Source organism: Solanum pennellii, chromosome 10 (genome assembly GCF_001406875.1).
Source record: "Solanum pennellii chromosome 10, SPENNV200".
Classification (NCBI taxonomy): domain Eukaryota; kingdom Viridiplantae; phylum Streptophyta; class Magnoliopsida; order Solanales; family Solanaceae; genus Solanum; species Solanum pennellii.
Window position 1 is genome coordinate 76,171,642 of NC_028646.1, and position 14,545 is coordinate 76,186,186.

The 14,545-nt window shown below is 33.0% G+C and overlaps 2 protein-coding genes and 1 pseudogene across 2 annotated transcripts; 1 reads left to right on the forward strand and 2 right to left on the reverse strand.

The window, feature by feature from the left end:
* Positions 1–1,516: 1,516 nt before the first annotated feature.
* LOC107001597 lies at positions 1,517–3,387 on the forward strand (annotated as a pseudogene).
* A 2,653-nt stretch (positions 3,388–6,040) lies between these two features.
* LOC107001768 lies at positions 6,041–9,208 on the reverse strand. Its single transcript, XM_015199743.2, has 4 exons — positions 9,039–9,208; positions 6,712–6,773; positions 6,572–6,630; positions 6,041–6,490 (listed from the first exon to the last, which is right to left on the reverse strand). Exons 1-4 carry the CDS (start codon positions 9,116–9,118, stop codon positions 6,473–6,475), a joined length of 219 nt encoding a protein of 72 aa, XP_015055229.1. The 5' UTR covers positions 9,119–9,208; the 3' UTR covers positions 6,041–6,472.
* A 2,570-nt stretch (positions 9,209–11,778) lies between these two features.
* On the reverse strand, positions 11,779–13,894 carry LOC107032490 (protein trichome birefringence-like 3). The gene is made up of 6 exons (XM_015234094.2): positions 13,652–13,894; positions 13,334–13,574; positions 12,985–13,156; positions 12,698–12,897; positions 12,359–12,517; positions 11,779–12,266 (listed from the first exon to the last, which is right to left on the reverse strand). The coding sequence occupies exons 1-6, from the start codon at positions 13,788–13,790 to the stop codon at positions 11,933–11,935; spliced, it is 1,245 nt and encodes a 414-aa protein (XP_015089580.1). The 5' UTR covers positions 13,791–13,894; the 3' UTR covers positions 11,779–11,932.
* Positions 13,895–14,545: the final 651 nt, after the last annotated feature.

Here is a 14,545-nt window from a genome sequence, read left to right on the forward strand (position 1 = left end):
ATTTGGTAATCGCACAGTCACAATTTCATCACGACCATCTTGAAATTGAGCCATCCCTTGAATCCATAAACAAGGACCTGAGTCAAATCGCATAACCATTAGCATACTAAAAATTGATAAGAAAATAGTTAAGTTAATTCTAGACTTTCAAAATGACAAATATTTTGAGAAAGACGAAGTCGTACCAAGAGAATAATGTATCATCTGAATCGATAATACGAACCTATAATTTGGTTATTGGGTCAATGGTTCAGGTTAATGGCTTAACATTTCAAATCTCAATTTACCATAAACTTCTTATCCTCTTATTAGTTCGGATCTCGATTTGTCCATATTTCTAATTGGGTGCCCGATAATTTGATAAGAAATTTAATTAATTATAACTATATGAGTTAAGGCCTTAGACATGTTTAACCTTTAGGCTTTACATTTCAGTCTTTAGACTCTTTACAGTCATTTTATAGTTGACACTAGAATTTGACAATAATATGTCAAAGTTGTGAATCATTGTCACTACTCCCACACCGGCGAGTTATATTGAATATCATTTTCTAAGTGTCTAAATTGAGGTTTTAATGGTTGGTTCCTTTACTTTAAGTCTTTGTTTTTATCTTCTTATTATAGTGAGCGATTTAGTGAGATATGCTTGCAATGTCGCAATATTACGATCTGCAACGAAAAATTTTATTTAATGGTCTAATGATCATTAGTGGTTTTCGTCAGTTGTGCTGTAATGATTTCTCTTTATAGTTTATATCAGAATAGGCTTGGTTGTTATGATGAACAATTATTTTTCAAAGTTATATCGTGACTAATTTACTTTTTCTAGGATTATAAACAAACCCGAAACCTTTTATATCAGTGGTCTATAATCATCAATCTCATTCTTTTTTCCGCCAAAAACCTAATATGAGGGAGCCGATGATGATGTCTACAATTGAAATATTTTTCTTAATCGATTGTCAATTTTTTACTCGAAATAATTATAAAAACTTACACAAATAAGAGCGACAATATTTAACTAAAGGATATTAGTTAAAATTATAATTTTTTAGAAAAGTTCACTAATTAAATTGAAGTGGAAACAGAAAAACCATTTTTTTTATTTTTTTCCCAAAATACCATTTCTAAATAAAGACAATTCTTTATTTACAATTTATGTGACTCAGTTGGAAGAGTTAACATTCACGCTTTACATCGTTTGGAATATTGTATCACAGAATGCACACACTTTACTAAAGTTTTTTCTGTCACGCTAAAAGGCCTTCTCTTAACTCACGCTTTGTTTGTGCTCTTACTCTCTATATATAGTTGTGTGTCTATTATGCATTCAATTCATTCATAACTGTATATTACTCTATGTTTCTTTTACAGTTTGAAGAATTCAAAGCGATCAATTTTTGATTTTCAGGCAGAAAAAGATATTTGTAAATGCATTTTAGTTTAGTTTTTGTATATGTTTTTTTTAAAATTTTGATTGATGACGAAAGATGTACTTTTGACTCAGGTGAGGAAGATGGATTCAGGGGACGACTCTGTTTCAAAGAGGAGAACTAGACAACAATATTTAAAGCATGGAGATTGTTGAAAAGAGGAATGAGTTGAGTCAAAGTGGGGATTCTACGAATGGAAGGAAAAGAAAAAGACGGAGACTTCTGGAGTGGAAAACGATGGGAGAAGGAATTTCAGTCGAGGAAATTCTGAGTACTTAACAAAGCAGAGTTTCGTTGAGGAAGTATCTGATGATGATGATTCGTCATCGGAGGAGACCGATCCTGATCCTGATGTTGATGTTGATGTTGATATCGTTGAGGAGGAGGAGGAGGAGGAGGGCAGTGATCCTGATGTTGTTATCGTTGCGGAGGAGAAAGAGGAGGAGTTGGAGGAGGATGAGGATGAGATTGATCCTGATGCAACCTCATACTATTAGTCAGAAATCGAATCTTCAACTGATGCTCTTCGAAAGAATCCGAAGAAAATTCTTGAAGAGTCTGAATTTCTTAAATTCATTGTAAGTATACGAGTTTTGTTCTTTCAAGCCCCTTTCTTTTCAAATATTTTTGTAAATACATCTTCCCTCCAATTTATTTATAATTCACTCTTAAAAATTCTTCAACTTATGTGTCATCTGGAGGCTCGGAGAACTCAAAGGAGGTACGAAAGAAAATGCTTTGGAGAATTCTCATCAGTCTTGGATGTTGACGGCTTCAGAGTTCCTGATTCTTCTGCAGCTGAGGATTCTCTCGTTTTTTGAGAAGGAAACGTGTGGATTTGGTTCCCCAAAGTTCCAAAGCTACTATGTATCCTCATCAACATGGAGGGTTCAAGTTCATGTGGAACAACATAGCTGGAGATACAAAGATTGAAAGGCTGAGAGAGCCCCTATTGGAGAGTAAGGGAGGGTGCATTATCTCACACCCACCTGGCACCGGAAAAACACGACTGACCATAGTGTTTCTTCAGTCGTATCTGAAGCTGTTCCCAAAGTGTCGCCCTGTAGTCATAGCTCCGTCAAATTTACTTCTTAACTGGGAAGCGGAGTTCCAAAAATGGGCGATGGATATTCCCTTCCACAATTTGAACAGCAAGAAAATCTCTTTAAAGGAAGATGAAGGTACTGTTGGTGTCTTTCACTGTTTATCCGGTGCTGCGAAAAAAAATCCACATCTTATACGGATGGTCAAGCTGAAATCTTGGGCGAAAAGTAAAAGTGTTTTGGGAATTAGTTACGATTTGTTCAGGATTCGCACAGGAGAAGAAGGGGAGGGTTATAACAAAGAGCTTAGAGAAATACTCCTAAAGTTTCCTAGTCTATTGGTCCTTGAAGAGGGGCACACTGCTCGTAATGAGCACAACCTTGTGTGGAAAGCACTGAAGAAGGTTGAAATAGAGAAGCGCATACTTCTTTCTGGAACTCCATTCCAGAATAACAGCAAAGAACTGTACAACACTCTCTGTGTAGTTAGTCCAAAGTTTACTGCTGATTTGGAGCAGAAATGGACTTCTTTTAGCAGTTCAATTGACAAGAATGCCCGAGCGTTGGAAGAGCTTAGGGATATTCTTTCACCCCTTGTCCATAAATGTAGCGAAAATGTAAAGAAGGTAAGCCTTCCAGGTATACGGGATACAGTAATACATTTGAAACCCACAGAGTTGCAGAAGAAGTTACTTAAAAGAGTTCTAAAGAATCCGGGATCCTTTTATGAACAAAATCTGATGTCTCTGATCTCTGTTCATCCTTCATTAGTGGCAAATAGGAAGGAGTTCCTTGAGTTAGAAAGTCAGCTCAAGAAAAGAAGATGTCGGTTGGATCTTGATATTGATGAGCCGAAGGAGAGGGTTATCAGGATCCAGCCGATATCTTCTTTCACTGAGCTGACTTTCTAAATCAGAGAACTCCTTCCTGTTTGCCACTAATGAAGGATGAACAGAGATCAGAGACAACAGATTGGAAAGAGAGCCCAGATTACCTGGAATTCTCTTAAGCAACTCCTTCTGCAAATCTGTGGGCTTCAAGTGTATCACTGTACTCTTTAAACCCGGAAGGCTTGCCTTCTTTACATCTTCACTGCACGTATGCACAATTGGTGCAATAATATCCCTAAGCTCTTCCAATGCTCGGGGATTATTGTCGATGGAACTGCTCAGAGAAGCCCATTTCTGCTCCGAATCTGCAGCAAACTTTGGACAAACTATGCTCAGAGTGTTGTAAAATTCTTTGATATTATTCTGGAACGGAGTTCCAAACAAAAGTTCCCGCTTCTCTGTTTCAACCTTTTTCAGTGCTTTCCACACACGACTGTTCTCATTCCGGGCAGTGTGCCCTTCTTCAAGGACCAGAAGACCAGGTGATTTTAGAAGCATTTCTCGTATCACTTTGGCATTAACTTCTCCATCTTCTACCGTGAGATTCCTGAACAAGTCATAACTTATTCCCAAAACACTATTACTTTCAGCTCAGGATTTCAGCTTCACCAAACGTATAAACTGTGTATCTTTTCTTACTGCATCGGATAAACAACCAAAGACACGAACTGTAGCTTCTTCTTCTTAGGAGGAGAAATCTTTGCGGTTCAAATTGTAGAAGGGAATGTCAGCCTCCTATTTCTGGAACTCGGCTTCCCAGTTAAGAAGCAAACTTGATGGAGCTATGATTATTGGCCGACTCTTTGGATACATCTTCAGAAGAGACTGAAGAAACACAATGGTGAGTCGGGTTTTCCCGGTGCCAGGTGGGTGTGATATAATGCATCCTCCCCTACTCTTAGATAGGGGCTCTCTCAGCCTCTCAAATGTTATAGCTCCAGCGATGTGTTTCCTCCACGTTGATGAGGATACATTGCCACTTTAACATTTGGGAAACTAAATCCCACACCGTTCCTTCTTCTTCATAATATTTTTTGCACCAACTTTCTCATACCTGGAACGACTTGCTTGGGAAAGGATCAATTCGGCATCAAAATAGACACTTATGAAAAGGTTTCCAAATTTAAAAGGATTACTGAGAAGTGAAATGAAAAAGCAATTATATATGCTTGAAGAAACAAATATATAAAAATTGTCTAATGATTGCTTTTCTAACATTGTTTTCTGTTAAGAAATTAGATGTTTGAGTGATAATTTGATTGATCAATGTATATATTTTTCTATGCAAATTTATAAAGTTTTGTAAAGAATATGAAAAAGTTATTACTAACATGGAAGATGAAAGAGACAAAACATTAAAATTGAAATAAATACCGGAGATAACTAAGTAATTCAAACATTTAATAATTGTGGGAAGATGGAACAATTTCTACATTCAAATTCAATGTAGAAAATGAATGGTTTTCTGTTTAAAAGTTTTTTTTTTTAGTTTTTTTTTATTTTTAATGTAGAACAAAATTGTTAATAAAAATTTGTATGGACATTTTCGTAATTCAACTTTGGACTTGAAGGCTTCCCATTTACAATAATATATGACTAGGTAGTTGGTATTAACTTTTAAGCTAATTTAGTCTAAACTAATTAATAAGTATCGACTTTAATTGAAGAAAAAATAAAACCTAACTTGTACTCTGGGCAAGACTTTATAAGAAGCAGTTTTGTCACTATAAACCTCTAGCGTGTACATGAACTCTAATTGGACGTAAACAGTCTTAATCATTTGAACTTGTTAGGTCATCAGAAAAGAGTGGTTCAAAATTGGCCATGCACTCTTAAAAATCAAACCAGTCTGATGTTATAGGTATACAATTTTAAAAAGTCATTCATCAAAATAATATGTTTTTCTAAAATTTTACAAAATTAGTATAAACGTATTCCACAGTATATATTTTATTTTTTAAAAGTTAATGATGTCAGATTGATATACGTTACTCAGAGTGACGTTTTACTCCTAAAACGTTATTCATAGTAACGTTTTAGGAGTAAAACGTTACTGAAAATAACGTTTTAGGAGTAAAATGTTACTTACAGTAACGTATATCAACCTAATGTTGTTAGTTTTTTTAAAAAAAAATATACCGTAAAACGTTACGGTGAAATGCGTTTACACTAGTTTTGTAAAATTTTAGAAAAATGTATTGCTTTGATAAATTATTTTATATAATGGCTTAGTTTGATTAAAAATTCAAAAATATTTTATATACACAGGTATTCAGTGTGATAAAATTTACAAATATTTATTTAAACTTTTTCATAATTTTGTCTTTTAACATTTCAAGTTAGAAACTAATATTTTTGAATAGTTAAAGACAGCTCATATATCTTAGTAACTCAAAAAAAGCTCAAATCAATGTTAATGTTAGTAAAGAAAAATAGATCAATTCAACAGTACATGCCAACAAGAATGTTGAATATATGTTTTACAGGTCAATTAAATATATTAGCCTAATTTTATTTTTTCTTTAATATTTAGACATGTAAATAATACTTACTACACTTATTTAAGATGACTTGATATTTTTAAATTATGATATGAAAGGCCAAACCTTTACAAAGAAAGCAAAAGAAAAGGGTTAAAGTCAGTAAGCATAAAATTTAAGGTAACAAAGAAGGATGAACAAATGCTTTTCCAAAATCTGTGTGCTCGGACAACAATTTTAGTATAGAAGTTGTAAAAAGTTCAGTACAGGACTAAAGGTGCGCATAGTTCTCAATTCTCATAGCCTCTCCTGTACATAAAAGATAAAATGTCAAGCTATAGAGCATAGATTCACCAAAGTTTGAGCAGATACTCCGTGCACTTTTTCACATGCTTTCTAGAGACATGATTCGAAATTCAAAAGCACTTACAAAACACATATCACAAAAGCGACAAAAATGGGAAAACAATACGATGCAACATTATGGCATCACTACTAAGATCACTTCTACACTGCCATGTGCAACAAAGCCACATTACAGAACTGCAATTATCTCAATTTTCTTCAAAATATTAGTTTGGGAGAAAAAAGCAAACTCTGTACATCCTTGCACCATTGCTTCCAAGTTACTTGTTCTTGTATGACTGCAGAAAAATGATCAGTTAGTAAATTACTCATTAGTTTAGACTTGTTATAATTACTTTTAAGAGTTCCACAGTTAAAACCTCAAAGTTTTTTGACACATCCTCGATCTGGTCAGCAATTTTTCGCTTGGTCTGCACAGCTGCATGTATGAAAACAGATGTGCTCAGAATAGACTGAAAACTTGACTAGAATAAGGAAGAGATATTGGTATATTAGTTACCCATTTTAGATAAATCATCTATTCTCTTCGAGGTCCTTACAGCAAATCTTTGAAAAGTTTGGCTGTGATTAAAAGAAAGATACAGTTAATGGACATATTTCCAAGACAATCAGTATAATATCTCAGGCTTCATACTAGAGGACATCACAAAAAAGAAGGAAAAAAAATAATTCCCCATGGTAGCAGAAGGATCTGTTTCCACTTGTTGTAGGAACAGTTTATCCTTTTAAACAGAGAACTAGTCGCGTGTTTTTTTTTTCTTTTGATAGGTCAGTCACATGAAGTAATTCCAAACACTCCCTACAAAATTAATTCTTGGCACACAACATCATTTTAACTCTGTCAACAATTTTACATCAACTAGGATGTCTACAAGTGGTCAGCAATGTAAACGAGAAATGGTAATACTTGTAAATACGATTGCCTCCATAGAATCTATAACTTGCCTAAAAAGCTACAACAGTAATGCAACAACTCTATAGATTCTTAATATTTTGTATAAATAAAGCTGCAAGAAATTCTTTTTTATCTTTTCATTTGTTGAAATTAAAATTAGTCAAAGAGCACGCAAAATGATATAAACACCAATGTTAGTGGACATATTTCCAAGACAATCAGTATAATATCGCAGGCTTCATACTAGAGGACATCCCAAAAAGAAAGAAAAATTAGACTTCCCATGGTAGCAGAAGGATCTGTATCCAGTTGTCATAGGAACAGTTTATCCTATTAAGCAGAGAACTAGTCGCGTTTTTTTTTCTTTTTATAGGTCTGTTACATGAAGTAATTCCAAACACTCCCTACAAAATTAATTCCTTAAACACAACATCATTTTACCTCATATCAACAATTTTACATCAACTAGGATGTCTACAAGTAGTCAGCAACGTAAGCCAGAAGTGGTAATACTTGTAAATACGAATGCCTCTATTGAAGCTATAACCTGCCTAGGAAGCTACAATAGTATTGCAACAACAACTTCATAGATTCTTCACGTTTTGTATGAGTAAAGCTACAAGGAATTCTTTTTTATCTTTTCATTTGTTGAAATTGAAATTAGTTCAAGAGCACGCAAGATTGTTAAACACCAATTTTATCAAAAAATTAAAAAATAGATTTCCCATAGTAGCCAGAAGGATCTGTTTCCACTTGTCGTAGGAGCCTTTTAAACAGAGAACTAGTCGCCTGTTGTTTTTTTCTATTGATAGGTCAGTCACATGAAGTAATTCCAAACACTCCCTACAAAATTAGTTCCTGGCACACAACATCATTTTCTCTATATCAACAATTTTTATTTTTTTTTATAATGTTAAAGTTCTCTATCAACAACTTTATATCAATTAGGATGTCTACAAGCAGTCAGCAATGTAAGTGAGAAGTGGTAATACTTGTAAATTCACTTCACCCATTGAAGCTTTAACTTGCCTAAAAAGCTACAATACTAATGCAACAACTACTTCATAGATTCTAATGTTTTGTATAAGTAAAGCTGCAAGGAATTCCTTTTTATCTATTCATTTGTTGAAATTGAAATTAGTCGAAGAGCACCCAAGATGGTACAAACACCAATATTATCAAAAAATAAAACATAAAGGAACACACAACTCACTTTGAAGGGAAGACAATTTTTCCCTCAAGCCAGCACAACACAAAAGTGCAACAGATACTAAAAACTTTCCCAATAAAAAAGAAGATAATATAGAGATTGTGTATGATAATGCTAAATTTCCATCATCTTCACAATCATTACAACCTACAAGCCTATAGAGCCATCTTTAGCAAGCTTAAGATAAAATGTATTAAAACCACAACCCCAAACTTGATATAGGATACTCCAACAACAACAACAACCCCCACACTTGATAGGACAATCCAAACATGTTGGTGAACTTTCTCAATTAAAAAATTAACGATTGAATTTACGTACCCTCATTGATTACTCCTAATTTCATTGATATATTGTTGAATAGATTGGGAAAACTGATCAACTTGACGAGTTTAACTCCGTACACCCCTAAACTTTATGTTGGGCTAATTTATGGCCTAAACTCAACCCGCAAAACACTGTTAACTACCCTGCCCCCGCCTCATCGTCATCCCTACCTTACTCCATCATTTTTTGATAACTTCAAACTTGAAAAGAGCGAGCTAGATTATAAATTGTTAACTGAAGACAATAACAGTCAACAGAGTGTGTTTAGCAAAAAGGTTTAACATGTTTCAATCGATTGTATAAATATATTCGAATAAACATTTGCTCACTATAGAAAAAAACTGAAATGTAAATAAATACGAAAATAAACCAAAAGTAACGAATAATAGATTACTTGTTGGCGAGTCCATTGACGATCAGTTCGTTCGCTACGTAAGAAATAACCCTGTGAAGAAAGTTTCCTCCTCCCGCCATAGCTGATTCCTACAACACTCTTTTCTATAGAAGTATATATATGGAATTTCTGTTTTTGTCCTATTTTGGGAACTTGGGGAACAAGGAATCAGCTATATTAGGTTCCCGAAGCTTCCAGAAATTACAACTGTATCTTCGAAAAATAGACGAGACTCGTTCGTTGCACGAGACCCAATATTGTTGGGCTTTCACAAATGGGCTTGGAGTTGTAAGCTTTCGAAGTCACTTCTTCTGTGGGAAAATTAAGATGTATATTAGTTAGTTAATTAATCATCATAAATTAGAATTTTTGTTAATTAATATTTAATAATAATTATGTGGACTAGGATTTTGAGTTTGTATAATTTGAAATTTTGACTTTCTACAAAAATAGTTTAATATATACTCGTAATTTATGCAAATTCACTCGCGAATTATACAAACAAGACGGTTTAAATTGTAGATATGATCGACAAATATTTAAATTATAGCTACGAAATATAATTAAATTTATTATAACGACTATTTGTGAAATTTTCACCTTTTTTTAGAGGAAAAATTACTTCCGATAAACATATGTTACGTATTTATCAAAAATAAAGACAGTACCTACTTCAACTTTACCAAGTTTTAGTGTCTTTTTTTAAAAAAAAAAAATTAGTTGGAACAAACTTCAACCAGAATAAAGGAACAATAACAAAACTTAATTTGATTACTCAAGAAGAACTAATATAGTAGTGAAATTGGACAGTTCTATTCTCAATGAACAGTAGTTGCAGTAGGAAAGAAATACTAAAAATTAGTGTGTGATATATTACTATTTGTGTATCTTATTTTGTTTGAGAAATATTATATTTTATAAAAAGATACATTTAACATGTTTTAGTGAGTTGATATGTATATGATACATGTAATAAAGTTTGAAAATTGTTGAATATGATATATACTGTGTATCATGTACATATCAATTCATTTGATACACGATGCTTTATCTATAGAATAATAGTGTTTATATATCAAGTGTATTTGTTGGTTAATATGTACAAGCACATAATCTTCAAATTTAAATAAGTCTAAAATTTAAGGGATAATGCACAAGTACCCCCTCAACCTATGTTCAAAATCTCAGAGACACACTTATACTATACGAAAGTCCTATAACTCCCCAGAACTTTTTTTATTAATAATTTTCTACCCCTTTTTGGTCTACGTGACACTATTTTGTGGGCCCAACGCTGGTTGACTTTTTTTTCAAGATAGTGCCACGTAGGCCCAAAAGGGGTAGAAAATTACTTATAAAATAAGTTTAGGGGGTAATAGCGCCTTAGTATAATATAAGTATGTCTCTGGGATTTCAGACATAGGTTGAGGGGGTACTTGTGCATTTTCCCAAAATTTAACACTATAAATACATAACAACAATTGATACACGATAGATTATACAATTTGAACACAATATATTGAGCATGATGATTTCTAATGTATCACAATGTTAAAAGGAAGGTATTATACATTAATTTAAGAAGATAAACATAACTAGATACATTAAAAATATGAATCCATATATATCAAAAAGGATGAATAAGAAAAATTGAAGAAAAAAACACAACAATATGATGTGCTTCTCCTTCTCAACATATCGATAATGTATCAGATTTTTGCTGCATTTGTGGTAGTTCACTGAATGCACAATAAAAATCTTGTCAATATATTGTCATAGCACCGATATTTGGAGGAGGACAAGATGGACCCCAAGATCTCATATTAGTATTAGAAGAATTTAATTGAGTAACCTTATACCCATCAAGTGTTTGTAGAAATGTCTACGAGAAGAAAGAGGTCGATATGTGTTTACACTTTAGTCAGCAGAATCAACCATTTTTATTTAGTAAAATACATTGGAAATGTTGGGGTCTGACCCAGATGTATCGGGAAAAAAATCTGAAAAAAAATGGAAGAAGACAATAATGACGAAAAAAGATTCTACCTATTCAGATGTTTGAAATTGATTGACTTGAGAGTGAGAATTCTTTTGAAAATCAAATTAATTTAAAAATTATAACTGTGAGGAATGTGGAGAGAAAAGAGGAGTGATAAACATGAGTGTTGATTGAGTGGTCTCATTTATCTGAAAATTTTAAGAATTGAGAGAAATAAGAAATTTATGTAATATTTCAAAAAGATAGAAAAAAAAATAGAGAATAAGGTAAGTAAAGTTGTGTATATAAAGAATTTTTCCTATAAAAATTAAAGAAAAACTATCTACAGTAATTTTATTTTTTCTGGAACGACTCACATAAAGAGAAATAGATATGATAGAAGATCTCTTCTTGGTAGTCTTCCCAACAAAATTCAACAATGTCTCATGAACTTCGATTCCAATTAAGAAAAAGCGAGTAATCTCATGAACTTCAATAACTGTTTGAATATATCTATTTGTCGTTGGTTCAAATGCAGATTGAGCTTGAGCTTATTAAAGTTGTAGCATCAAATATTTAATTTTACGGGAAATATATTTGGGAAAATCTACTAATTGCAATTATATTCGAACTTGTTGATTTTACTAAAATTTTATTCAAAGATATTTCCCAACCATTTACACAGCTATATGCATGCACTCGAGGGTTTTACTATATTTTGTTGCAAATAGATAAATGCCAAATGATGAGGAGACACATGGATGGAAAAAAATTGTTAACAGGAGTAAGGCCATTTTTGGGTAAATAGGCACGTCTACAAGAAATTACTTTGCGTATCGATTGAATGTGGTTACAAGAATTTACCAAAGAATCTCTTTCAGTCTGTTTAGACTTTTTAGCATTACATTCTTTTCTGCTACAAATATGCAAAAAGCAACTGATTCCAAGTATCAGGAACTCCAGGCAAACACCAATGTATACAATCTGCAAAATGCAATGGATCTGCTCTTTGCTCATCTGTTAACAATTTGCCTTGCAATTCACCATAAATCGACGTATGTGCATCGATTCTGTATTCAGATAGTTGCGTTACGTTTAGTACTGTAACAGGAACTTTCATTCTCCTCATGACACTAGCAACAACGTTCATCATCTCTTTATTTGAACCATTTCCCCAGTGACCCTTCTTCGTTACTGGTCTCGTCTCGTTGAAGCACCTGATCCCGTTTATGTTCCCCCATTCTTTATTTCTGATAGCAAAAGGTTGAATGAGTTCAAGTTCTACAGGATTTAACGCGGTTTTAATAAGAAATTGACGTGTTTGTTTGTTGTGATGACTTACTTTTGGTGTGAAGGGGACATTGTAGTGAAAAAAACTTTTGTTTTGCTTGGATCAATTGTTGAATCAATCCAATTCGCCCATGTCCTTAATGCTACTCTGTAAGAAACTGCTGTTTCTAATTCTTCATAACCTTCTTCTCCGTTTTCGAATTCACCCCATCTGCATTTTTTTAATCACTTCAAAATTATAATGTGTATATACTCTCTCCGCCTCAATTTGTTTGTTTTACTTTCCTGTTTAGTCTGTTAAAAAAAGAAGAATGTCTTTTTTCTTTTTTGACAGCTTCTTAATTATAATTTTTCTTCTGACATGTTTAAATCACGAGATTAAAAAACTTACAGTGCTTTGGTCTTGAGTCCACTCATCCACCAAACATAAGTATTGAAAACAAGGATGTCTGCTCCTAACCAATTTTTGGCACGCTGAGAAATTGAGTCTACTTTTATAATTCTCTGCTTTGGATCACTTTTAATAGGAATATCGGTGTTAGATTCTACTAAGAATGGTGCCCAATAGAACTCAATGGTGGCATCATATTCCTGTTACATCACATTTTTTTCAAACTTCAATCCCGTTGTTTGTTTAAGCAAATTGTTGAACAAGACAAGATTTTTATGGTGAATTACCTTAGCTTTGAATACAGAATGAACGCGGCCTCGTTTCATGGATTTCTTGTCTTTTGGGATTACAGAGTCAACCAAACAAATAAAAGATATCCATTGATTTCTCTGTAGTGAATCCCCTACAAACATTAGTCTTTTCCCTTGAAGCTTTCTCAGAGCAACCGCAGGATCAAACCTGAATTAATTGTCAAGATGTCATTTTGCAATGTGTTGCGTGAACTTCCAAAAATGCACTACTTTTGAAGGATATAACATACATCTAGTGGCGTTTTTTTTTGAAAAGTTCGAGCAACATATATAAGACTAATATTTACGAAGAAACAGAGAATTGAAATTTGAGTAACTTGTTAACCTCGGTAACATGCAGTCATCAGGCTTCCATTCCCAGTGAAGATAATATGAATCATTTCGACCATTCTTAATACAAGAGTATTGTTTATCAATATACGGACATGTCCTGTCTGTGTACAATGGCTTAATCGAAGAATTAAACATCCATTTCCCATGATTGACACTGCATTCATCAGGATCAAAATCAAGAATATCGTCTACTGGATTGTCTATTGAATCGCTCTCCAATGCTCTATCATCATCTATCAAGTACAGAAGTAAAAAAAGAAATCAGCACGATAATTGATTTGGATCGAAATTAATCAACTAGCTGATATACCTGCAGAGATTCTTTTTGGACAATTGAGCTTAAACCTCGAAATAGTAGTGATCCTTTCGGTATACAAGAGAAAAATGAAGGCTAAGAAGGTAAAGACTATGGCTGTGATTATGGGCAAAGAGAGCTTTGTCCATCCCATGTTGAATATGAATCAATTCACCATAGGAAAAACTTAACTGCTTAATGAAGCAAGGGAAACTGATAGGAAGGCTTAAAAGTAACATAACAATGAAAGCATGAGATAAGTTTTTGGAGGATATTTTTTAATTTTTTTGGGGTCATATAGCATGAGTGAAGTGAAAGTCATGCATGTTTGGTGCAAAATATTGATTTAGCCAAGTGGGGTCGAGGGTGATGTGTACCTAATCTTATTTCTACGTTGTGAAGATATAAAGAGACTATTTTCGATTATATTCAGACAGGACGAACAAAAGTAATAAGTAGATGGAAAAGATTTTCCGCAGAAACATTTCATCATTCTATATCCATATGTCATGACTTGCATTTGCAGTCACTAACAGATCATAAGATATCTTTCTTATACAGCAAGTTCAACTTATTAATTGTACCAAAAAAAGGTTCAACATATTATTATTAATCAAATATATCAAAAATATGGGCAAAGATAGAATTAGAATATTGAGTTTATGAGATTTATATTTTAGAAAATGCAATGTACTGGAGTTTATATTCTATAAAATGTAGTTTACTTGGTTCTAAATAAATTATTTATATATATTGAAATGGTTTTAAAATGTATATATATAAATAGAGAGGTCGGATCAAAATTACTAGATATCAATCACCTATGTATTCATAGTTTAATTTCTATGGATCCATCATGTAAAAGCTATATATATATATATATATATATATTTATATATATATATAAGG

What these genes read in the sequence shown, in the direction of transcription:
- LOC107001768 (XM_015199743.2), bottom strand. Translation starts at nt 9,118, where the DNA reads ATGGCGGGAGGAGGAAACTTTCTTCACAGGGTTATTTCTTACGTAGCG. An exon ending in GTCAATGGACTCGCCAACAA is followed by an intron (nt 6,774 to 9,038) that starts GTAATCTATTAT and finishes TTTTAATCACAG; the next exon opens with CCAAACTTTTCAAAGATTTG. An exon ending in AGATGATTTATCTAAAATGG is followed by an intron (nt 6,631 to 6,711) that starts GTAACTAATATA and finishes TCATACATGCAG; the next exon opens with CTGTGCAGACCAAGCGAAAA.
- LOC107032490 (XM_015234094.2), bottom strand. Translation starts at nt 13,790, where the DNA reads ATGGGATGGACAAAGCTCTCTTTGCCCATAATCACAGCCATAGTCTTT. An exon ending in ATTCTGTATTCAAAGCTAAG is followed by an intron (nt 12,898 to 12,984) that starts GTAATTCACCAT and finishes GTGATGTAACAG; the next exon opens with GAATATGATGCCACCATTGA. An exon ending in GGACTCAAGACCAAAGCACT is followed by an intron (nt 12,518 to 12,697) that starts GTAAGTTTTTTA and finishes AAAAAAATGCAG; the next exon opens with ATGGGGTGAATTCGAAAACG.